The 25,281-nt window shown below is 37.2% G+C and overlaps 1 protein-coding gene across 6 annotated transcripts in view; it reads left to right on the plus strand.

The window, feature by feature from the left end:
- NRP1 (neuropilin 1) overlaps window positions 1–25,281 on the plus strand; it is a 163,101-nt gene that overhangs the window by 126,509 nt on the left and 11,311 nt on the right. For 4 of the 6 annotated variants that reach the window (XM_036027501.1, XM_036027499.1, XM_036027503.1 and 1 more), the window contains 3 exons: window positions 15,336–15,440; window positions 19,655–19,714; window positions 24,802–24,939. In XM_036027501.1, coding sequence (XP_035883394.1) covers window positions 15,336–15,440; window positions 19,655–19,714; window positions 24,802–24,939 — 303 coding nt within the window. The remainder of the gene's footprint in view (window positions 1–15,335; window positions 15,441–19,654; window positions 19,715–24,801; window positions 24,940–25,281) is intronic. The other 2 variants (XM_028505491.2, XM_028505490.2) reach the window with 1 other exon arrangement.

The raw sequence follows: 25,281 nt of genomic DNA on the forward strand, positions 1-25,281 counted from the left end.
TCCCACACCCTTGTGTGGCAGTTGGAAATTGGGAGGTATATCTTGGCTGCAGTGATTCCCCTGGAGAAGCAAGGGGTCCCAGATCCACACTGGGCTCTTGAACCCAGAATACCAGTGACGAAAAGAGGAAGCCCCATAAAATCTGGCTGTGAAAATCAATGGTGATTCTATCCATCTGGGTGAGACAGAGGGCTTCTGGAAACATAGATGTTTCCTTAAAGAGCATTCATAGCCTCCCACACTCACAGGCACTCACTCTGAGCTCCAGCAAAGGAACAGTGGCAGGAGGAGCAAAAGAGATGTATGGATAGAGGCTGAATTGTATAGCAGGGAGAAAGATGAAGAGAGAGCCACAGTTGTCCCTGTGCTGAACCCTCCTCTCAGACAGTCAGCAGGTGAACATCATGTTTCCTGTGAAGAGCTTTCCCCCCAGAGGGCCTGTGGGCATCAGTGGGCACCAAATCTGAATCCAAATTAACCTGGGGAACACCACTTGCCCTACCATGGTGACTCCCTAAGATCTAATTCCACACAATTCTTGCACCTCAATAGTTCTTTCAGAAGCTGGCAGCTAGACTCGGCCAGAGCATTGCCAAAAGCTCCTACAGCCACAGGCAGCCCACACTCAAGTCTTTCTTTAAAACTCTCAAAGGTATGTAGGCTGCAGGAAGGAGGCTCCTGGCCTCTGTGTGCACTGTGCCTTTTGATGAGTGAACCAATGCTGGACACTGGCATCAAATCTGAGTCTGCACTAACCAGTGAACACCACTTGTCCCAACTTGATGATTCTGAGACCCCACCCCACTCAACTGCTGTACTGCCAGAGGCTGTTTCAGGTGCTGGCAGCCAGCCTGAGCCCTCAAACCACTAGGGGCTCTTTCAGTGGCAAGCAGCTGGCCTCAGCCTGTGCTGCAATACTTCTTAAAAACTCTCAAATGTGAGGCCCAAAGCAGGTGGCAGCTGGTCTCAAGTACCCTGTGCCTCTTGATGAGTGGCCCCAGACTCAACACTGGCACCAAAACTGAATCTATGTTAACCTTGTGAATACCGGTCACCCCACCCTGATGATTTCTTCGGATCCTATTCCAACCATCTCACATACTGCACAAGGATCTTTCCGTGGCTGTGTATTACAGGCAGCCAAGAGGCTGCAGGTGACCTCAGGGACTACTGTGTCTATTGCTGAGTGGTCCCAAGTCATTTACTGGGAGCAGCCAGCCTCAGTTTGGTTTGTGAGATAACCTCTCCTGTACATCTCCAATACAACACAGGCAGATAATCAAAAATAATTTTATAGCTTATATCAGGGGGCCCCAGTTCAGTCATAGGCAGAGGCTGACATTGACCTGGCCTGGAGCCTCTCTCAATAAGCCCCAGAACCAATATACCCAGTAGCTAGCATTAGACCACAATAGAGCACCACCCAATTAGCTCCACAAGTTGTATACCCAAAAGGTAGTCTCAGTAGGTAACAGAGCCCCACTGTGGAAAATCCTGCTCCATGGAGTGACCCTCACACAGCAGCTTATATGCTGTGGTTATGGTCAATCCTCACAGCCAGTCAGGCTGAGGGTCAACCCAACACACTGATATGCCAACAGCAGTCAAGGCCCAACTACAGCAGGAGGGTGCACACAACCCACACAAGGGACACTGGTGCAGCACCCAGCTCAGGGGAACAGGAAGACTATACCACTAAGCCCCAGAGAACATCTATCACATAACACCACTCTACCAAGACTGGGAGACGTAGCTGATCAAACCTAATATATAAAAACAAACACAGAGAGTCCACCAAAATGAGGAGGCAATGAAACATGTGCCAAATGAAAGAACAGGAGGAAAAAAAAAGAACAACAACAACAAAAAGAATGGAGGCAAGCAACCTACTAGATACAGAGTTCATACCAGAAGTTATAAGGATACTCAATGAACTTAGGAAAAGAATTAAGGCACTCACTGAGAACTTCACACAAAGAAATAGTAAGCATTTAAAAAAAAGGATATAGAAACCACAAAAAAGGACCCAAATAAGGAATACACTGGATGGAATCAATAGCAGATTAGATGAAGCAAAGGACTGAATCAGCAATTTGGAAGACAAGGTAGCAGAAAACACCTAATCTAAACATCAAAAAGAAAGGAAAGGTTAGTTTAAGGGACCTTTGGAACAATACCTAGCATAACAATATTCACATCATAGGGGTACCAGAAAGAGAAGAGAGAGCAAGGGATTGAGAGCATATTTGTAAAAATGGACATACAAGTCCAAGAAGTGCAGAGAATCTCAAACAATATGAACCCAAAGAGACCACACCAAGATACATCAAAATTAAAATGGCAAAGCTTAAAGACAAAGAATCTTAGAAAGAGCAAGAGAAAGGCAGTTATTTTCCTACAAGGGAGCTTCCATATGACTGATTCTCAAAAAAATTTTGCAAGCCACAAAGAACTGACACAAAATATTCAAAGTAGTGAAAAACAAGGACCAACAACCAAGAGAATCATTTAAAATTGAAAGAGAGAGGAAAGCCAAAATGGCAGTGGAGTAGGTAGAAGGTATACTCACTTCCTCCTGAGATCAAACCAGAGTTACAATTAAGATATAGAACAATTAACTGAACAGAAGTCATGTAACCAAGTATTTACAAAAGATGCCACATCCAGACTAGTAGGAAGGCAAAAAAAAAAAAAGGGTTGTCCTTGTGCACCTGCATGCCCCAGCTGAGAATTCAGAGGGATATCTAAACTTCAAAGCTTACCCCTGAGGACTATGGTGTATCAACCCCATACCAGGCTTTCTAGCCCAGAGCACCACAACCAGAAAGAGGTGCCCACATAACATCTGCCAATGAAAATCTATGCGGGTTCTGTCCACCAGGGCGAGACAGGAGTCTGCTAGAGACACAATAACCCTCTTAAAAGGCCAACACACAAAATATTCTTCACAGCTACTATTCTGGGAGTGTGGAGCAGACTAGAGTCCATAAGGAGAGCATGGGGTTTGTGGCTCTGGGGAGAGATCCAGAGGGACAACTGCCAGGATAACTGAATCCTTCTCCCAGATTGCCGATTTTATCTTTCTTAGGTGGAGCATTACCCTCTTTACAGCATCAGCCTGGGGGAATGCAAAAGCTCCACCCTCTGGACTCCTTGCTGCCCTACTCTGCAGAATTCATGCCCTGCTGAGTGTCAGCTGCCTGGCTGTTGGGGTGCAGAGGTCCAGTCAGATTCAGGGGATGTCATGACTGATTATTGACTTTGGAATACAAGCCATTTCCCCTACTTTCCTGAAAACATAACTGGTGCCTTACTGCCACAGGAGATCTGCTAGCCTCATCATCTAGACAGCCAGCAGCCATACCCTCCTGACTCCTGGAGATCCTGCCTTGCCAAGCCCAGACTCCCCAGGAGATCTGGACAGAATCCAGATTGAGCTGTATGGCTCTGGGGAGGAAGCCACTCAACATCACCTTCCCTCAAGTCTGACTGGCCCCTCTCCCTCATGAAATTCAATAGCCTCACCCTTTCAACTCTGGGCTGTCATGTCCTGCTGAGCATGGGCTCTCAGCAGAATCTAAGACAGTCTGAGTTGTGTGGGTTTAGGACAGAGACCATTATTCCCTTACATGCCCACCAGTGCAGAGCATTTCTTTCACACAGCCAAACCTTGGTCTCCTTGGGCCTCATAAACTCTCCTGGCTTCACCCTGATGACTCCCTGAGACCCCACCAAAATACAAAGGTCTGTGGGCACCCAGTGGGTTATCCTGTGACTTTTGGTGAGTGGCATCAGACCCAGCACTGGCACCAAGTTTAAAGCTGTATCTGTAGTGAACACCACTTGTCCTTATCTGGTGACTCACTGAGAAAATACCTCATGGAACTCAGGTACTGCCAGTGACTATTTCAGTGACTGAGCCTAGGCAGGCGAAGTCAGTCAGACAAGAATCTGGAGGTGCCTTGAGCCTTCTACTGACCTGACCCTTGGCTCGGTACTGGTAGAAGTTGGTGTTGGTATGCACCTTGGTCCTTCCCTCACACCAAGGCTCAACAGAGGTAGCCACAAATTGTGGGTCACCTTGTAGCTCCAAACAGGTTACCCAGTGCCAGTCACAATCAGTATCTGACATTGACCAGCATCAAAACTCCTCCTAAATGGCGCAGAACCAGCATACTCAATGGCAAGCTTCAGACAGCATCAGAGAAGAATCCAGTTAGCTTCATAAGTGGCATATCCAAAGGAAGGTATTGGCAGGCAACAGACCCTGCTGATACAAATTACACTTTGTGTGGTCAGCACCAACATAGTACCTCATACACAGTGGTCAGGGTAGATCCACACAGTCAGCCAGCCTAAATGTTGACCTCATGCACAAATGGGTCAGTAGGAATCAAGACTCAATTACAATAGGAGGGCCAACATAACCCATACAAAGGATATTCCTGGAGCCCTAGCTCAGATGATCAAGGAGACTGTGCCACTAAGTCTCACAGCACACCTACTACATAAGTACAAATAAGCAGCCAAAATGGTGAGACAAAGAAACATGCCCCAAGTGAAAGAACAGGACAAATTTCAAGAAAAAAATGCAGGCAAACAATTTACCAGGAATAGAGTTTAAAAAATACGGTTATAAGGATGGTCAAGGAACTTAGTGAGAACTTCCAAGAACTTACTGAGAACCTCAACAGCATGAAAAAGGACATAGAATCCATAAAAAAAAGCCAGTCACAAATGAAGAACACAATATCTCAAATAAAGAATACATTAGAAGGAATAAACCATAAGTTGGATGAATCAGAGTATTAAATCAGTGATTTGGCAGACAAGGTAGGAGAAAACACCCAGTCAGAGCAGCAAAGAGAAAAAAGAACTTTTTAAAAAATAGTTTAAGGGACTTTTGGGACAACATGAAGTGTAACAACACCCATTTTATAGGTGTACTAGAAGGAGAAGAGAGAGAGCTAGGGATCAAAAACCTATTTAAGTAAATAATGCCTGAAAACTTCCCTGACCTGGTGAAGGAAAAAAATACACAAGTCCCAAACAAGATGGATCCAAAGAGGGTCATATCACATCATAATTAAAATGGCAAAGATTAAAGACAAAAACAGAATCTTAAATACCTCAAGAGAAAGACAGTTAGTTATCCACAAGGAGCTCTTACAGACGGTCAGCTGATTTCTGAACAGAAACTCTTCAGACTAGAAAGGATTGGCATGAGATATTTAAAGTGATGAAAAGCAAGAAACTACAAACAACGCTACTCTACCCAGAAAGGCTAACATTTAAAATTGAAGGAGAAATAAAGAGCTTTTTAGACAACAGAATGCTAAAGGAGTTTATTACCACGAAACCAGTACTATAAGAAATGTTAAAGGATGTTCTTTATAAAGAGCAAAAAGAGGAAAAACAGAGGAATATAGTCATAAAGAATAAAAGGGCAATAAGTGCATACCTATCAATAATCACTTCAAATGTAAATAATTTAAATGTTATAGTCCAAAGACATTGGGTAACTGCATGGATAAGAAAACAAGACCAATATATATGCTGCCTCCAAGAGACCCACTACAGAATGAAAGATACATGCAGAATTAAAGTAGAGGGATGTAAAAAATATATCATGCAAATGGAAATTTTCAACAAAGCTGGTGTAGCAATACTTATATCAGACAAAAATAGACTTTCAAACAAAGGCTATGAAAAGAGACAAAGAAGGATACTACATAATAAAAGAATTAATCAAACAAGAGGCTATACCCTTTGTAAACATTTATACACCCAACATAGGAGCACCTAAATATGTAAAGCAAATCTTGATGAACATAAAGGGAGAAATCAACATTAATAAAATCATAGCAGGGGATTTTAACATCCTATTGACATCAATGGATAGATCTTCCAAACAGAAAATCATCAAGGAAACATCAGGCTTAAATGACACACTAAATCAGAAAGATTTGGTTGATATCCTCAGATCATTTCACACAAAAGCAGCAGAATATACATTCTTTTCAAGTGCACATGGAACATTTTTTAAGATAGACCACATGTTAGGACACAAAACAAGTCTCAATAAATTTAAGAACACAGAAACCATATCAGCATTTCCTCTGACTATATGGTATGAAACAAGAAATCAATCACAAGAACAAAACTGAAAAATAGACAAACCATGGAGGTTAAATAACACATTACTAAACAATGAGTGGGTTAAGAATGAGATTAAAAAAGAAATCAAAAGATACATTGAAACAAATGAAAATGAATATACAACGCACTGTCCATGGAACACACAAAAGCAGTCCTAAGAGGGAAATTCATAGCAACACAAGCCTACCTCAAGAAACAAAATAAATTTCAAAAAAAATATAACTTTACACTTAATGGAACTAGAAGAAGAACAACAAACAAAACCCACAATGAGAAGAAAGAAAATAAATATTAGAGCAGAAAAATACAAAATAAAGTCTAAAAACATTACAAAAGATCAATAAAACCAACAGCTGATTCTTTGAAAAGTTAAACAAGATGGAAAACCCTTTAACCAGACTTATCAAGACAAAAAGAGAGATAACCCAAATAAATAAAATCAGAAATAAAAGAGGAAAAGTAACAGCTGACACCACAGAAATACAAATGATTGTAAGAAAATATCATAAACAACTTTATGCCAACAAATTGGACAATCTGGATGAAGTGGATAAATTCCTAGAAACATAAAACCTTCAAAATTGAATCAAGAAAAAGCAGAAAATATGAATAACAAATTATAACTAATTAAGTTTAATCACTTTTCAAAAATATCCCCCCAAACAAAAGTCCTGGACCAGAGGGCTTCACAGGTGAATTTTACAAAACATTCAAAGAAGAACTAACACCTATACTTCTCAAACTATTCCAAACATTTCAAGAGGAGGTAATATTCCCAAGCTTGTTTTACAAGGCCAGCATAATCCAACATCTAAAGCCATAAAAAAAACTACAAAGAAAGAAAATTATAGGCCAATAACCCTGATAAACTAGATGTTAAAATCCTCAACAAAATATTAGCAAATTGGATCCAACTATACATTAAAAAGATCATGCACCAAGATCAAGTGGGATTTGTTCTGGATATGCAATGTTGGTGTAGTACTTGCAAATCAATAAATGTTGATATACCAAATAACATGAAGAATAAAAACCACAGGATCATATCCATAGATACAGAAAAAGCATTTGACCAGATCCAACACCTACTTATGATAAAACCTCCCAGCAAAACGGGTATAGAGGGAACATACCTCAACATAAAAAAGGCCATATATGACAAACCCACAGACAACATTATACTCAACAGGAAAGCACTAAAAGCATTTTCCTTAAAATCACGAACAAGACAGGGATGTTCACTTTCACTACTCTTATTCATCATAGTACAGAAAGTCATAGTACAGAAACCAGACAACAAGCAGAAATAAAAGGCATCCAAATCAGAAAGAAGTAAAACCATCATTATTTATAGATGACATGATACTGTATACAGAGAATGCTAAAAATGCCACCGAAAATGACTAAAACTGATTAATTAATTCAGTGAAGAATCAATATACAAAATAAATATGCAGAAGTCAGTTGTATTTTTATTCACCAATAATGAACTATCAGAAATGGAAACTAAAAAAATCTATATATAATTTTACACACACACACACACACACACACACACACTAAAATACCTAGGAACAAATTTAACTGAGGATGTTACTGACCTATATTCAGAAAATTATGAGACATCGAGGAAAGAAATTGAAGAAAATATACATAAGTGGGAGCATATCCCTTGTTAATGGAAAGAAGTAACATCATTAAAATGTCAATACTACCCTAAATCAATCTATAAATTCAATATATTTCCTATCAAGATACCAATGGCATATTTCATAGAACTAGAACAAATATTCCAAAAAAATGTATGTGGAATGACAAAAGATCCAGAATAGCCACAGCAATCTTGACAAAAAGATTGTCAAGAACAATGTCAGAGGAATCACACCATTTGATATTAAGGTACATTATAAGGCCATAGTAATCAAAATAGCATGGTACTGGAAAAAAATAAACACATATATCAATGGAACAAACAGAGAATCCACAAATAAATCTATGCTTTTATTAATATTTGACAAAAGAGTCCAAAACATAAAATGGAGTAAAGACAGTCTATTCAATGAAAGCTGTTGGACAAAGAAATAAAAATAGAGTACCTTCTTATACCATAAACAGGAATAAATTCAAAATGAATCAAAGACTGTAAACCATAAAGGTCCTAGAAGAAAACATAGGTATAAAATTTCAAACAGTTTTCATACCAATATTTTTACTGATAGACCTTCTTGGGCAAGGGAAACAAAAGAAAAAATAAACAAATGGAAGTACATCATACTAAAAAGTCTTACATAACAAAGGGAAAGCCATCAACAAAAATGAAAAGACAATGAAGTGAATGGGAGAACACTGATACATTTGATAAGGGGTTAATATCCAAAATCTATGAAGAACTTATAAAACTCAACACCAAAAAAAAAACCCACACAAAAAAAAAACAATTTAAAAATGGGCAAAGTACCTGAATAGACACTTTTCCAAAGAGGACATACAGATGGCCAATAGACATATAAAAAGATGCTCAATGTCAGTAATCATCAGAGAAATGCAAATTAAAACCACAATGATATATTACCTTAGACTTGTCAGAATGACTATCATCATAAAATCAAAACACAAGTGTTGGTGAGGATGTGGAGAAAAGGGAACCCTAGTGCATTGTTGGTAGGAATGCAGATTGGTGCATTCCTACACCAGTGTTTCTACCACACTGTAGAAAACAGTATGAAATTCCCTCAAATAACTAAAAATGGAACTGCCTTATAACCCAGCATTTTCACTTCTGGGCATGTATCCAAAGAAACCCAAAGCAGTAATTTGAAAAAATATATTCATATGCACTCCTATGTTTATTGTACTGTTACGTACAATAGCCAGGATTTGGAAGTAGCTCATGTACCCATCAGCAGACAAATGGATACAAAAGCTGTGCTACTTTTACACAATGGAATACTACTTGGCCTTAAAAAAAGAAAGAAATCTTGCCTTTTGCAACAGCCCTGATGGATCTGGAGAATGTTATGCTAAATGAAATAAGCCAATCAGAGAATGACAAATGCCACATGATTTCACTTATTTTGTATAATCTAACGAACAAAATAAACTAGTGAACAAAATAGAACAGACCCATAGATACAGGGATACAAAAAAAGAGACTGACAACTGTCAGATGGAGGAGGGGTTTAGGAGGCTGGTTGAAAACAATTGAAGGGATTAAAGAAAAAATTTTATAGACACAGACAACAGTATGAAGACTAGAGGGAAAAGGAGTTGTGGGAGGTAGAAGAGAATAAAGGGTGATAAATGGTGATGGAGACTTGACTTTTGGGTCATGAACACATACTAACAATGTACAGATGATGTATTATAGAACTATACACTTGAAACATAAATTTATTGAAGATTGTCACTCAAATAAATTCAATAAAAAATTTTTTAAATAAAAATAAAATTTAAGGAGAGATAAAGACATTCCCAGATAAGAAAAAGCTAAAGGATTTCATCACCACAAAGCCAGTGTTACAAGAAATGTTAAAGGGACTCTTTCAAAAGAAAAATTTTAAAAAGAACATAAATATGAATAAAATGGCAATAACTCCATACCTATCAATCATCACTTTAAATGTAAATGGATTAAATGCTCCAACCAAAAAATTTAGGATCGCTAAATGTATAAGAACACAAGAGTCATATATAGGGGTGGGCAGAAGTATAGTTATTATAATACAAAGAAGCAATACAATAATTAGTAAATTATAATATAAGAGTCAACTCTGTGTTTGTAGACTCACAACTGTAAACTTACTTTTGTCTACCCCCTGCATGTATGGTTTACAAGAGACCCTCTTCAAATCAAAACACTCACTGACTGAAAGTAATAGGAGGATGGAAAAAGATATTTCATGCAAATGGAAATGAAAACAAAAAGTTTGGGTTGCAATAATTATATCACACAAAATAGACTTTAAAACACAGGCTATTAAAGAAGATAAAATTGGACATTTTATAATGATAAAGGGATCAATCCAGTAAAAGAATAAAACCCTTGTAAACATTTAAGCACAAAAATATTGGAGTGCCTATATTTTATTTGTCAATAAAGCAAATATTGACAAACTAAAGAGAGAGGTCACTATCAATACAGTAATTATAGGAGACTTTAACACCCCATTGACATCAATGGAAAAATCATCTAGACAAAACAACCAACAAAGAAACAGTAGCCATAAAGGACTTTGTAAACCAGATGGATCTCATTGATATTTACAGAACATTTTACCCCAAAGCACCCAAATATACAATCTTTTCTACTGCACGTGGAACAATTTATAAGATAAATCAAATATTTGGCCCCAAAACAAGTACCCCCAAATTTAAGGAGATTGAAATCATATCAAGCATTTTCTTCAACCACAGTGGTATGAAACTAGAAATCAATTACAAGAAGAAAAATGAAAAACACACAATCACATGGAGGCTAAATAATGGGCTACCAAACAATGAGTGAGTTAACAATGACATCAAGGCAAGAGGACCCATGGACATGCACAGCAGGGTGGGGATTGATTGTGGGGGTGGGGTGGGGTGGGGCAGAGGAGAGCAATGGAGGAAAAATTGGGACAACTGTAAATGAACAAAAATAAAATATATTATATTTAGCCATCTTTAAAAAAGATACTTTGAGACAAATGAAAATGAAAACATAGACCCAAAATATATGGGAAATGGTGAAAGCAGTCCTTAGAAGGAAATTCATAGCAACACAGGCCCACCTCAAGAAACAAGGAAAACCTCAAATTAACTAACCTCACACAAAGGAATCAACAAAGAACAGCAAACAAATCCATAGCTGGATTTGGATATCCAAGATAGAATGGAAATGCACACCATAAAGTATAAGAAATATTCTTATTGATAAATAAAACCAAGAGTTGGTTCTTTGGAAAGATAAAATTAATAAAACTTTAACCAGACTTATGAAGAAAAAAAGAGAAAGGACCTAAATAAATAAAACAAGAAATGAAAGAGGATAAGTAACAACTGACACCAAAGAAATACAAAGGATACAAGAAAATAGTACAAACTATATACCAACATATTGGACAATCTGGAAGAAATGGATAAATGCCTAGAAAGTTACCCTATTCCTAGAATAAATCAAGAAGTAACAGAAAATCTGAACAGGTCAAATCAGTAATCAAAAATTCTCAGCCAACTAGAGTCTTGGACTGGATAACTTCACGTATGAATTTCGCCAAACATTCCAAAAAAATTAACACACCCTCCTAAAACCATCCCAATAAATTCAAGAGAGTGAAGAGTCTCAGGTCATTGTATAAGGCCAACGTTATTCTGATTTCAGACCCTGACAATTAATTACAAGAAAAGAATTATTCATCAATATAAATGCAAAAATCTTCAAAAAATGTTAGCAGACTTAATTCATCAATATACTGAGAAGAACATACACTAAGATCAAGTGGGATTTATTACTAGGATACAAGTTTAATTCAATATTCACAAGTCACTTAACATGACATACCACTTAAAAATAAAGGATAAAAATCATATGATCATATCAATAACTGTAGAAAAAGCATTTAACAAAATCCAGCATCCATTTATGATTAAAAAAAAAAAACTCTGCACAAAGTAGGAGTAGAGGGAAGGCACCTCAACATAATAAAGGCTATATATGAAAAATCCATAGCTAGCATTATAATCAACAAGGAAAAGCAAAAGCATTCTTCTTAAGATCAGGAACAAGACAAGGACGTTCACTTTCACCACTTTTACTCAACATAGTATTGAAAGTCCTACCCACAGTAATCAGACATGAAAAATAAATGAATGGCATCCAAGTTGGAAAGAAAGATATAAAACTGTCATTATTTCTAGATGACATGATACTGTATACAGAGAATCCTAAAGATTCCACCTAACAACTATTAGAACTGATAAATGAATCCAGCAATATGGCAAAATACAAAATTAATATTCAGAAGTTTGTTGCATTTTTATATACCAATAACAAACTATCAAAAAGAGAAATTAAGAAAACCCTATGTACAATTTCATCAAAAAATAAAAATGCCTAGGAATATATTTTATCAAGGAGATAAAAGACCTGTACTTGGAAAATCATAAGAAGATACAGATAAATGTCAGCATGTACCATGTCATGCATAAGAAGAATTAATATTGTTAAAATATTCATTCTACCCAAAGCAATCTATAGAGTCAATTGCAATACCTTTCAAAATACCAATGGAATTTTTCACATTGTCACTAAGACAAATAATTCTAAAATGTATATGGAAACATAAAAGACTTTTTTAATAGCCACAACAATCTTGACAAAGAACAGAGTAAGTCATTCTGTGTGATAGTCACTAGTGTGACAAACAGAGTTATCACACTACTTGATATCAAAATATACTACAAGCCCATAGTAATCAAAACAACATGGTACTGGCATAAAAACAGACACATAGATCAATGGAACAGAATGGAAAGCCTAGAAATAAATCCATATTTGTATGGTTAATTAATATTTAACAAAGGAGGCAAGAACATAAAATGGGGTAAAGTTAAGTAGACTTGTTAAGACAGTCTACTTAACAAGTGGCATTGGGAAGGCTGGACAGAATATGCACAAAAGCAAACTAGACCACTTTTTTTACACCATTATGCAAAAATAAACTTAAAATGAATTAAAGACAAATACAAGACCTGAAACTGTAAAACTCCTAGAATAAAACATAGGCAGTCAACTTTTTGACATTGCTCTTTACAATACTTTTTGGATATATTTTTTTCGGACAAGGAAAACAAATGAAAAAATAAACAAATTGGGGTACACCAAATTAGAAAGTTTTTGCACAACAAAGGAACCATCAACAAAACAAAAAGATCACCTACTGAGTGGGAAAAGATATTTGCCAAAATAACACTAGATGAAGGCTTAATATCCAAAATTTATAAATAAATAGAAATTAACACCAAAAACAAATGATCCAATTAAAAAACATGGTATTTTCATTTCTTAAAATGCAACAGCTGGGCTGAATGTTTTTATCATTAATACTTGGAATAATAAAATGGGCTTCATTTATTTTTTTAAAAATGAGTGGAGGACCTAAGAGGACATACAGATGTCCAGTAGACATATGAACTGATGCTCAATGTCATTAATTGTCAGAGAGATGCAAATTAAAACCACAATGAGATACCAGCTCATGATTGTCAGAATGGCTATCATCAATAAAACAACAAACAACGGGTGTTGGCCAGGATGAGGAGAAAATAGAAGAGCCTCGTGCACTATTGATGGGATTGCAAATTGGTGCAACCACTACTTAAAACAATACGGATATTCTTCAAAAAATAAAAATAAAATAAAACTACCTTATGACTCAACAATTCCACTTCTGGGGATTATCTGAAGAAATCCATAACACAAAATCAAGACTATATTTGCATCTCTATGATACTGCAGTGTTATTTATAATAGCCAAGATATGGAAGCAACCTAAGTGTCCATCAGTAGGTGGGTAGATAAAGAAGATGTGGTATACATATATATATATGAGTATTAGTCATAAAAAGGAATGGAATATTACCATTTGCAACTACATGGACATACATAGAATGTATTATGCTAAGTGAAAAAAAGTCAGATAGAAAGACAAACACCATATGCTTTTACTTATATGTGGAATCTAAAAACCAGAATAAATGAATGAACACAATAGAGAGACTCATAGATACGGAGAGCAAACTAATGGTTAACAGGTGTGAGCTGGAGTTAGGGGCTACGTGCAAAAGGTAAAGAGTTTAAGATATATAAATGGGCAATTACAAAATAGGCATGAGGCTATAAAAGTACAGAATAAGGAATATAATCAATATCATAGTAAGTATGTATGATGCCAGGTGGGCACGAGACTTATTGTGGTGACTGCTTTCTAAGTTACATAAATGTCTAACCACTGTGCTGTATTTCTTGTACTTAAAACTAAGATAATATTTCATGTCAACTGTAATTGAAAAATATAAAAATTAAAATTGAAAAAAGTAAGTGGTAGAGCCTGGCATATTTGTATATGCATTTTACAAAGTATAGACTGTATTTCTAAATAGTGTACACAATATCCGTGCATGCTGAGTTTCTAGTGACTATTGGTGTGTGCTTTGGGGGAGCTGAGAAAGTTGAAACTAGCTACATTTCTACATTTGTCATAATTCTGCTCAGTATTTAAGCACAATTACAATGTCAAATTTTTATTGAGAAAGCAGGAGTTACTAGACATTACTACTGGCCACAAACTGTTAGAGAACAGACCCTTGCTCTTGTCTGGTTCTCAGGCATCAAGAGAACTGTACATTATATTTGGTCTCATAAAGTGAAATGCAATACCCAAAACTGTAAAACATTAAACAGATTGCAAAAATGAGTAACAAGCTGAAAAAAAATAGACCAAACTTAATTTAAAGATCAAAAGTAGTCTTTGATTAATGTCAGATACCTTTCATCCACAAACTCGCAGATATGAGAATCCCTGCTGGCAGTGGAATTCAGTCCTCTGGGAGTTCAGGTAAAATGACCCCAGGATATCTAAGCCAAATCCTCTCAGATACCTGATCTGGAGACGGTAGGTCTTTAAAGAAAAAAAAAAACAAAACACAATATTGTACTAAAAGTGAAAGTGTTGGGATTATCTTTTGGGGAAAAACTTATAATGAAACTAAGGAAACTTAGTAAGTACTAAGAATATAATAGAACTCATGATAAGTGGGTTCTCTAGCACCTTGAAAATGAGCAGAAAAACAGTTCATGCAACATCTCTACAATCAAATTTCTCAACTCCAGGGTCATGAATAAATAACCATGAGAATTCTAGAACTTTTTCAAAAAATTATGTTTATATAGATAACAATGTAGAAAATGGTAAGGCAGTCAACTCTATTCAGCAAATATAGATCAAACATCCAAACAAAACAGTCCCCAGTGGATTCTGCAAATTCCAAGTCTATTTAGCTCCTAAAAAAGGTCAACCATGTTCCTGGCCTTCTTGCAACAGATTAGAGTTTTCTTCAAAAGTGTTAGCAGATTCAACAGCCAGAGGCTTGAGAATACATTTCAGGAGAGAGATAATAATCCTTGGACTTTATTTCAGCACCTACAGCTGGACCAACCACTCCCAACGGGAACCTGCTGGATGAATGTGATGATGACCAGGCCAACTGCCACAGTGGAACAGGTGATGACTTCCAGCTCACAGGTGCAGAAACCATCTTCATCCCATTTCTGTGCCATTTCAGTTCATGCCATTGTTGGGAGCAGCTAATTAATGCCTATTCGTGGTTGTGTAACTCCTTTTGTTGGTGGTCATCAGGGTGATGGCAGGGCTGCCCCAGCAGAGGCAGGCTTGCCAGAGGCACACATCCTGTTTCTGCATGTCGTCTGTATAAACAACTTGTTAATAGCCATGGTCATTTGAAATGATAATGTTTAGCCATTCTCAGAGCCAACACTAGGATTATCTTTTTTAAAAAAATTTATTTTAATCATTGTTCAAATACAGTTTTCTCCTTTTTACTCCCAATCCCAAGGATTATCTTAATAGAGTAAGAATTTCTGCATAGTTAAAAGTGCTGAACAGATCCTCATCTTCAGCAGCACCTCACCCCCCATAACAAATCATTTACAGAACCACACATTTTGGAATGTTTATTTGTATTTTCTAGCGAGGATAAAATATTTTGAGTGGATCCTTTAACTGACTGATGAAATTAGGCTTATATTTGAAATGCAGCTTTTAACTTAGAATTTTGTAAGTCATTTTACATTAAAAGTTTCAACAGAATTAGTTGTCACTTCACATTACTACCAATTAGCAAATATATCAGTGCTGGTGTGTGTCAAATGCCTCACTAACTTAGAGTATTACTCCATAATAGTCTAACATGACACCCTCAAAGCTAGAAAGTGACTTTTCTACCACCTGGATGGCAGAGGAAATGTTAGGCAAGTAGAGGATGGAATTGCACCATTTGGAAATTGGCCAAGACACTAGGATCTTCACCCTATTGTTGCAAAAGGTACTGTGGGACTTCTACTGATACCTGGGACAAAATGCAGTTCATATTGAATCTGAATCATTTTAGATTCAACATGAGCCCTTGGATACAGGTCTGTATTTTTATCCAAAAAGGACTTAAAGAGCCCACACAATTCACTTCCATGGGTGGAGCCCAAGGCATTACCATGTAACTTCATAATAATGCATAATGTTATTGGATAGTGCATTCATGTAAAATCTAGAAGGAAATGTACCAAAGTACATTTCCATTTACTTCAAAAGCCCTCCTCTGAAGGAGTGAGAGAGCTGTGTACTCAGGGATGGCATAAGGAATAAAATTTAGCTCAGAAATTTAGTACCATATACTGGATTTACATTTAAATTCCACTTCCTAAGGCTGTCTCCCTGCAAATTTCCAGGTTAATCACTTACATTCACATGGGCAATAAATGTTACATTGCTGTGGGCCTTTAAGAACAAAGCTTTTATGTAAATAGCCATAAGCCACAAAAATTACTCTAATTAATGCAGAAGCATTTTCTGCATTAGATGTCAAGTTCTAGCTGAAAACCCTACAGCTGAAGTTTAAAACAGAGTAGCGTTCTGTGAACCAGGTCCTGTGGAAACCTTCCCAGTGTTTCCTATAAACACTTCCACAAACCTCAGGCTTCTTGCAGACCCTACCACATGGTGGTAGTGAAATTCCTCATAAAATGGAATGACTGCAATCATTACAGTATACCTTTTTCAATCACCCTCTTGTGGAGAAGGTTCTTTTCTTTATATATCCTAAAGTGGTCAGTTAATATTGATTAGAACAAAGCCTCAGATTTACTCCTCATATCAGAACAACCAACCTTCTCATTTTTGCATCAGTTCATTACTGAATCAATTGAGACTAGAGCCTTTGAATGAAATAGAGCAAGTATGTTAGCCTGGAACAAATTGTGTATGACAACGAGTCACAAACCACAGAAAATGGGTCACTTACAGTGGAAAACTAACAGTCCTTTTCAAGTATAAGATAATGGCTTATTGATAGCTTTTAAAGTAGTTTTTGTGTACATAGAAAAAAAGTTCATTCTAGTTTCTTTTTTATATATATTACCATAGCAAAAAAAACAATGTTATTTTCTCAGGCCTGCATGTTTGTCTCCATAATTCTATAAATATATGCATAATACTCAGAACTTCTAAGGTGCTCATAATGCATTCTTCACACCTTCATCAAGAAGGGATTTTAAAAGGCATGTCATGCTTCATGATCATTTATTGCATTATAACCCAGTTTTCTTAATAAAACTATTTGTTGTCCTTTTCTGGAAAAGGGTGTGCTTGTATATAAATGTTTGTGAGGAGCAAAACCATCCCTAAGTCAGGCATCTCTTCACGTGTGAACAAGTCACATCCTAGGCACACACAGCTTGGCACCCTCTTGGCTCACTCTGGCACAGGCTTCACTGTCAGAGCTGCAGACTTTGAGTGTTCAGTACAATAAAAACAAACAAAAAAACAAAAACTGAAAGCACTCTCACTTTAACCCTGAGAGATGGGAACATGGAGATTGGGACCAAGGCTTTCTTCAGCAACATTTCATATTTTAAAGCAGATGTTACTTTAATTTCTCCTCGGGGAGTAACCTATTTATACATAGACAAAGATAAGTATTATAGTAAAAGGCTCATTACTTACAAATAACACTGAATTCCAGGTGAAATGTACCAAATGTGTGGAAATGAGGAAAGGTTTTACTCTCCTGTATTTGCTTGCCAAGGTGAAAATTCACCTCCAAGTTATTCATTTGCAAATGCCTTTGAACTCATAAGATAATGCAATTGCCTTCAAAGGCACTGGGAGGCCAAATTTCACATTGAATCTGTATGCAACCAACAGTGGAGTTTGGCTTCCAACCTATAACAAAATCGATAATGCATATCAGTTTTAAAAAGTGAATTTTCACCTTGAGTTTTTCTCCTATAAGACCACTGCAAACTGAATGCTAATGTATTCTGGCATCCCTCCAGTTCTGCCATTATAGATTCACCTTCTTAACCCATAATGTGTATAATTCCTTCTTTCTGCTTCACTGAAGCCTTGCATATGTGTGACCACCCAGACGCAACATTTACTGGGACAGCAGAGCTAACATGACTTGGCGCTGCAACCAATTAGCTCAGTAATCTTCAGACCATTCCAAGAGCATGATTCTATAGCTTCGATTCATGATCTGGATGATTTTTGATTTGTGGGAGTTGTAGGAACACACCAGGGCCTGGTGCAATAGAGATGATCACAGATCTTTATTGAATGATACTATTGGAAGATCTACAATGGCACCTTACCTCCTCCTCCAAAACTCTTTGTGACAGTCACAGATGCACCCCATGCTGTTACCCTGAGTCTGCCCAGAACTTTATCTCTTGGGATAGGAAATAGATTGTCTCTGACTGTGATCTACAATACCAGCATTGTTAAGGAGAAATGCCTAAATGAGCACCTAAGTAATGAACAGCAAACCGGTGTTTTCCTAGCTTACTAGATTATAAAACTCACCTGAGAATCTTTCAAAAATAGATTTCAAAGGCTGTCCCCTAGAGATTCTGGTTCTCAGGGAGATCTAAGGAGGGTAAGGGGACTGGGAAGTGCAATTCCAACAAGTGTTCAGGTGATTCTTCTGGTTAGGCAAATCTAAGACAACTGTGATGAAGAGTGGATGATGGAAGAGCTAACAGAGAGAGAAAGAGGACACAGCTACATTTCCACATGTTCCCCTGACTAGTAACTTCAAAGTTGACACAAACTGATTGAAATCTCTCATTGTTCAGGGTGTCAGTTGTGCAATCTCCAGTTCCTTGGCACTATGAAGAAATGTTTCTGCCCTCTCCTTTTCCTGCACCTTCGCCAAACCACATGTCTTTGGGGGGAAATAAACAACTGTTGTAGCAAAAAGAAAAAAAGAATGAACTACCTCCATCCACTTTAAACCTTCAGTTTTTAAAATAGATTGTGGGACTAGCCTTGTAACTCCCCTAAAGGCACATATCTGAGACCTTAGGAAATTCTGAAGCTCAGGGGTCTAGGTCATGTTTAGTTACCCCAGTTGCTGGAGACATTGGGAGGCCTTTGTTTTCACTGCTGCAGTTGCATGCCATGCCCAGTCTGGGAATCAGGGAATGCCCTTAGAACAAAGTCTCAAACTCTCCCCACCGCCTAGATGTTTTATGAATAAATGTGCTGGGGAAAAAAAGTTTATTTGAACTTGAACTTGATAGTGTGATGAGTAAAACTGAAGTAAAACAATGACTATAGCAGAGATTAAAAGAAGAATTTTCTGTGGGAAATGTTTGCCTCTATCAAATATATGTAAGCATGCAGCATTTCTCACTTTTGTATATTACTCTTTTGTTTTTCAGGTGGTACCATGGTGCTGACCACAGAAAAGCCAACCATAATAGACAGTACAATACAATCAGGTATCAGATAAAAAAGAAAATGCGGTGTGGTAGATTTCCCATATGCCTGTTCTCCCCTGCCTCCCCTTCCAAAATAGAACATTACTGCACTTCTGGGTTTCAGATCCCCTCAAAGTTCTGGAAAAGAGATGCTATACAGCATCTGGTCTCCAAGCACAAGCCATAAATATTGCTTTTCTTCCGTCCGCACGTACATGCGGCAGGGAGCGAGATTTCCTGCTCTATCAGTAATTGCCAAACGGTGACAACCCAGCTCTCGGCTGAAGAAACAGGGTAACATACTTTGTTTAAATGCAGCACAGCTAGGACATGGACTGTGTTTGCAAACTGCATGAGAAGGAAATCTCATAGGCAGCAGCCTGACTATTTATTTTCATCACCACTCTGCAAAACCAAGACAGGCAAAGTTTGTCAGTTTTGCCTGCCACGGATTTGGCAGTTTGACAACAACATTTCCAGTGGGCGTATCACAAAATGGGGTGCAGGAAGCCATGACTATAATTGTGCATGGGCAGAGGGTCACCCTTGGGAACAGCACCTCCTCATCCTTTTATTAATAGAAAAGTACAATGACCTTTAAAGCCCTTGATTTACTGTTTATCAAGGCCAACCACAGTTAAATGGTGGCCTCCCTCTTATTCTCCTTTGTATTGTGTTAGTATTCTGTAAAACTCTTCCCCACAGGCCCACATGAAGGGAAACAGTCAGTATAAGCAATCAGAGGTTTTAAATACTTTAAAGTTAATCATTAGAGTAAGGTGAACAGGTCAGCTTTCCAGCTTCTCCCATTTCCTTTTTAGAAGCTCATGTAGCCCTGGCCTCTACAGTCACTTACTAATGGGGCGTGTGGTGTATATCAATGTTTCTTCAACACTATGACAGTACCCAGCTAGGCAGAGAGCAGAAAGGACTGCTTTAATTAGTATGCTGTCTTACAGGACCCTGTCACCCATTGACCTGATTAAACTGCAAAACAAACTTCTCTTCAGTTGGACTTAACCCCAGGTTTCCCTGTAGTATGCTCAGGTTGACAAAATGCCTGCTATCACACAGCTCAAACACCCCAAATACCAAAAGATGAAACAGCAATGTAATTTGCTCACCTAAAAATTCTGAAAACTCTGTAGTCCTACCCACATCTTTTCATGGTATAGAATGTGACCTTAAAGGATGGTGCAGACACCTGGAGGGTCATGAGTAAAGCAGGCCCTACTTGCTTCCTGATCCTTCTGAAAGCTCTCAGACCTGTGATGTGATGTTCTGCAGAACAACCACTCTGGCTCTAGCGATCTGTAATAGAGAAGAGTGGTAAGGAAAAAAAATAAAAACAACAAAGTTCTAACAATATAACAAACATTTTCACTGTACAGTTAAAATTATACCAGAGAATTAATTAAAACCACTATGGAATTGCCAACTAACTTGTTTTATCTCATCTCTCTTCTTGCCTATCAAAAGAGCTAAGGAGCATTAAAGAAATAAAAGGGAGCAACAGCTGCAGAGAAAATAGAAAGGTCTATCAGATCCCTAAATGTGGAAGGTCTATATTATCAGAACAGGAATGACTTTGTGAACACACTTGATTTGTGCATGAGGTCAAGGCCATTGGTATGAAGGCTTCACAGAGCAGCTCCAGGGCCAGACAGTCACCTCACAGGGTCTACTATAGTCAGAGGGCAGATATACAAATCGTGAACCAGGAAGATGTATTGTTAGCACAATCTGAATAAGTTCATGTCAAAGTCATAGGGTTTACTGATAAGGTCCAGTTTTGAATTCCAGGGTCCAGAGTCCTTTACAAATCACTCTGGTTTCCTGTTTTTCCATTGCCTGAATCACAAATCTGGCTCCAGGTCTTTGTTTGTGGATAATGGATGTCTGCTTTTTTGTTTTTGTTTTGTTTTGTTTTGATTTTGAGGAGTTCTATGCATTGTTACCTTCTAACTAAGTCAATGCTCAGAATGCTACAAGGACCTGAGAGTGTCAGTCAGAGGCCAGCTCTAACTCTGAGATGTTCCTCAGGAGTCAGGTCCACACTGTTTTGCAGGCTTCAGATTCTTCAGGCATCTTAACAAGCAGCAGAAAATCGGACCCATAAACCTTTGTCATAATCTGATTTTGATGAGGCCAGTATAGACTCAAGCAGAGTCTAAAGATTTCATTTTGGATTCTTATCCATATAATAAACTTGGTGGGTATATAATATTCATATGCTGTCTGGGCTGTCATCAGATGCATAAAACCCTATTAATTCTCTACCAGGAACTGATGAGAATCCTACATATTAAATCCAGCTCCCCCTAGTGAAGCCTTTTACCCTTTGAGGATCTTCAAACATTCCTAGGGAAGCTCAGAGTATATTCACAACTTGTGATTACATGGGGCTCAGCAACTCTACTTATTTGTACTGAGAGTCCAGACTATGAGTTAACACACTCAATAGAAATCCAGATTTAAAAGTTAAATCCTTGTGCATATACCATGCTAATAATTCAACTGCAAGCAAGACAGGTTCAACAAGTACAGCTGGTGCTTGCTCACAGGGACTATAAATTTGTTTTTAAGTTTAGAATATTGTTTCCTGCTATTTTTAAGAGTCAAGAAGGAATTTAGCCAGATTATTCCCAATAAATTTAATAAGAATTGTATAGCTACAGGGTTTGAGTAATATTTTGAAGATTTAAAGGTCAATAGTCCTATATTCTGGTTTCATTTGTCCATTGTTTTTTTTTTCTTTCTCAATTCTTCCTCTGTCCTTCTCTTTTTCTCTGTTTTCCTCTTTTTTTCCTTTCTATAAATGTTTATGTGTATTTTGTGTCTTTATAACCTTTCTGTTGAGGCTTGAATTTTAAACATCGAGCTACTCTTACTCTACACCTCTCCCTCACAAAATGCATAGATTTTTTTAAAGTTATTTTAAATAAGCAAGATTGGCAAAAGTAAGTTATATACTCAGGACAAGAAAATGAAAGAGTAGTAAAACACAAATGTTGGAGGAATTCTCCCTATTAGACTCATTGAACATTGAAAGATCAAGGTGAACTGTCATTTACTGAAACAGGAAATGCCAAAAACATCCTTTTAGGCAAAGCTGTTCTAGTGATTACAGAAATACCCAATTTTGTACATTTTATGATATAACCAGAACATTGATAACCAAAATAAGGATGATGTGGTTTTCTGTACTATACAATAAATTTAATGTATTAACAAGGTAAATCTAACCAGAGGTGTGTGTGCTGTAATGGCTTACTGCCCTCCTGTATGTGCATGTCTTATAAACGACATTTAAGGAGAAAACTCGAAACCACACACACATTAACATTTTCCAGTATTAACATTTTCTAACAGGAGATTATGCAACAATACATTTCTGATTGTGGATGTTGCCATCCAAGGTTGTGCAACCATTCAGGCACTGTTCAGTTGACTTTAATTCATCAGCACAATCTGATCTTGCTGCACAAATGTGGTAAATTTTGGAAAAGGTTTCTCATGCTCTACAAAGTTCTCTTTCATGGTTGTGATGGACTAGACACGAAGTACAGCTCTCCAGTAACATTGTGAGCACCGACTCGAAGTGCTCATGTTGTACACATCACATGGCTTATTTACTTCCTCACAATGGCCTTATGCATACTTTGAAAGGTCACATTGTCATTGAAAGCAAGACTCCACCCTTCTCAGTTTCAACAATTCATAGAGTGCATTTCTTTCCAAATTTTACAATAGCATTTCAAAAGAGTTCCTTGCAAACTAAAAATGCAAAGAAAATCTCTTTACCTACTGAACAAATCTTTTCATTAAAATTCCTCTTGCCATGGTTAACGTGGAGGAGGAACAAAGGATCGAGACTCAAAGAAGAAAGCAAGATATTTTGTACTAAACACTTAGGTAAAGCTAAAGATCAAAACAAGATAATACCCCACTTCCCTCATTGTGCACAGGACTGGTTTTAAGACATTTTTAAGTTCATTTGGCAAGTCTCCCTACCCACTTTCTCTCTGTTTCCATACTGCCATCTTGTGGACTGCCTAGCCTCGGTGAGAAGCATCCCACCCTTTCTTTAGGGAAACGGGCCTCTTGTATTTCACTTTCACAGGGAGGAGGTGTGGAACTGACAGAAGCATGAGTGTCTTATCTTTAGGAGTCTTTTCATTGTTAGCTTAAATTGACCAAAAAAATTCTGAGCATCAATAATTTCATTTTTTCCATACTAAAACTACTCAAACTACTTTCAAAAGGAGGGTGGAGTAAAAAAAATAAAAAACACTGTAGTCAAGCAACACCTTGTAGACCACACAAAAGAAAGTATTCCTCAGAATTCACTCATACTTTCCTTTCAGATCCCAAAGGAAGTGTCTTGAACACTAAAAAAAAAAAAATGCAAGACCAGGTAGCTATTTAAATGTGCCTCAGGTTTCCTTGACCTTGCATTAAGGCTTTTAAGTGGGGTGAATAATTTACGTGCAAATTTTAAAATTCATTGAAATAGCAGAAACTACACTTAAAATTAATTAACCTGAAATAAAGCACAGAAGAAAAAAATAATCATAAGAACTGCTTGAGAGATCTGACACTAAAGACCCAAAGCTTAAGCCACTATACTGAGAATACAGATAGCCTCCAGGCTGAGGCATTCACTCATCCAATTCTAGACTTGAGATTCCTGAGTCAAGTTCTAATTAAGATTCTTTTAATTGGTGAATATCAGTTTATATAATCCATCCTCAAGAACATAGTGTCTCTTTTATATCAAATATTGTAAAAATAGGGAGAATACTACAGATATAATATGCATGCTTCGGATAGTAACCTTTCAGGAAATTTCATTTAAAAAGACAGTCCATAATTTTTTTATGAAGCTGGATTTAAAATAATTACTAAATGTGATTTTTCAAATGTTTGACATTTCCGTGCATCTTTGAGTTTCCTGGTTATTCTGGATTTTGTGGCTTTCCCAGAATTCTCAAACAGACATTAAGTTATATATATAAACTGCTTTCCATGAATGAATTAAGGGCCTTTCTGAACTAGATGATTAAATTTTTCTGCTTGTCTCTATTTTTCTTTTCCACCCACTGAAGAGTTTCCAACATATGGTTTTAACTGTGAATTTGGCTGGGGTTCTCACAAGACATTCTGTCACTGGGAACATGACAATCATGTGCAGCTCAAGTGGAGTGTGTTGACCAGCAAAACAGGACCAATCCAGGATCACACAGGTAATGGAAAGTTCACTGTGACCTACTCTCTTTCAACTAGAGGTATAACTGTGGAGGGTTTCTGGGGTGTAGAAAATACTGAAGAGCATTCACTCAAGCTTTTATTTCCTGAAGTTAACAAGATCTCTTTCCCTAATACTTAGTAGCAGAAAATGCTGATTAAATTGGCCAACTGATTGACCTCCTGAAATACAGCAAACAGGGCCATATTTGTGAATATATTTTTGAATAAGTTGTGTGAATTATTACCTGTTTTATACTTTTTCTGAGCCTTTTCAATGAAAAAAATTTCAACATTTAAAAGTAGGAAAGAAATAGTAACACAAGCCCTAAATGTGCAGC

The sequence above is a fragment of the Phyllostomus discolor genome, chromosome 1 (genome assembly GCF_004126475.2).
Source record: "Phyllostomus discolor isolate MPI-MPIP mPhyDis1 chromosome 1, mPhyDis1.pri.v3, whole genome shotgun sequence".
Taxonomy (NCBI): domain Eukaryota; kingdom Metazoa; phylum Chordata; class Mammalia; order Chiroptera; family Phyllostomidae; genus Phyllostomus; species Phyllostomus discolor.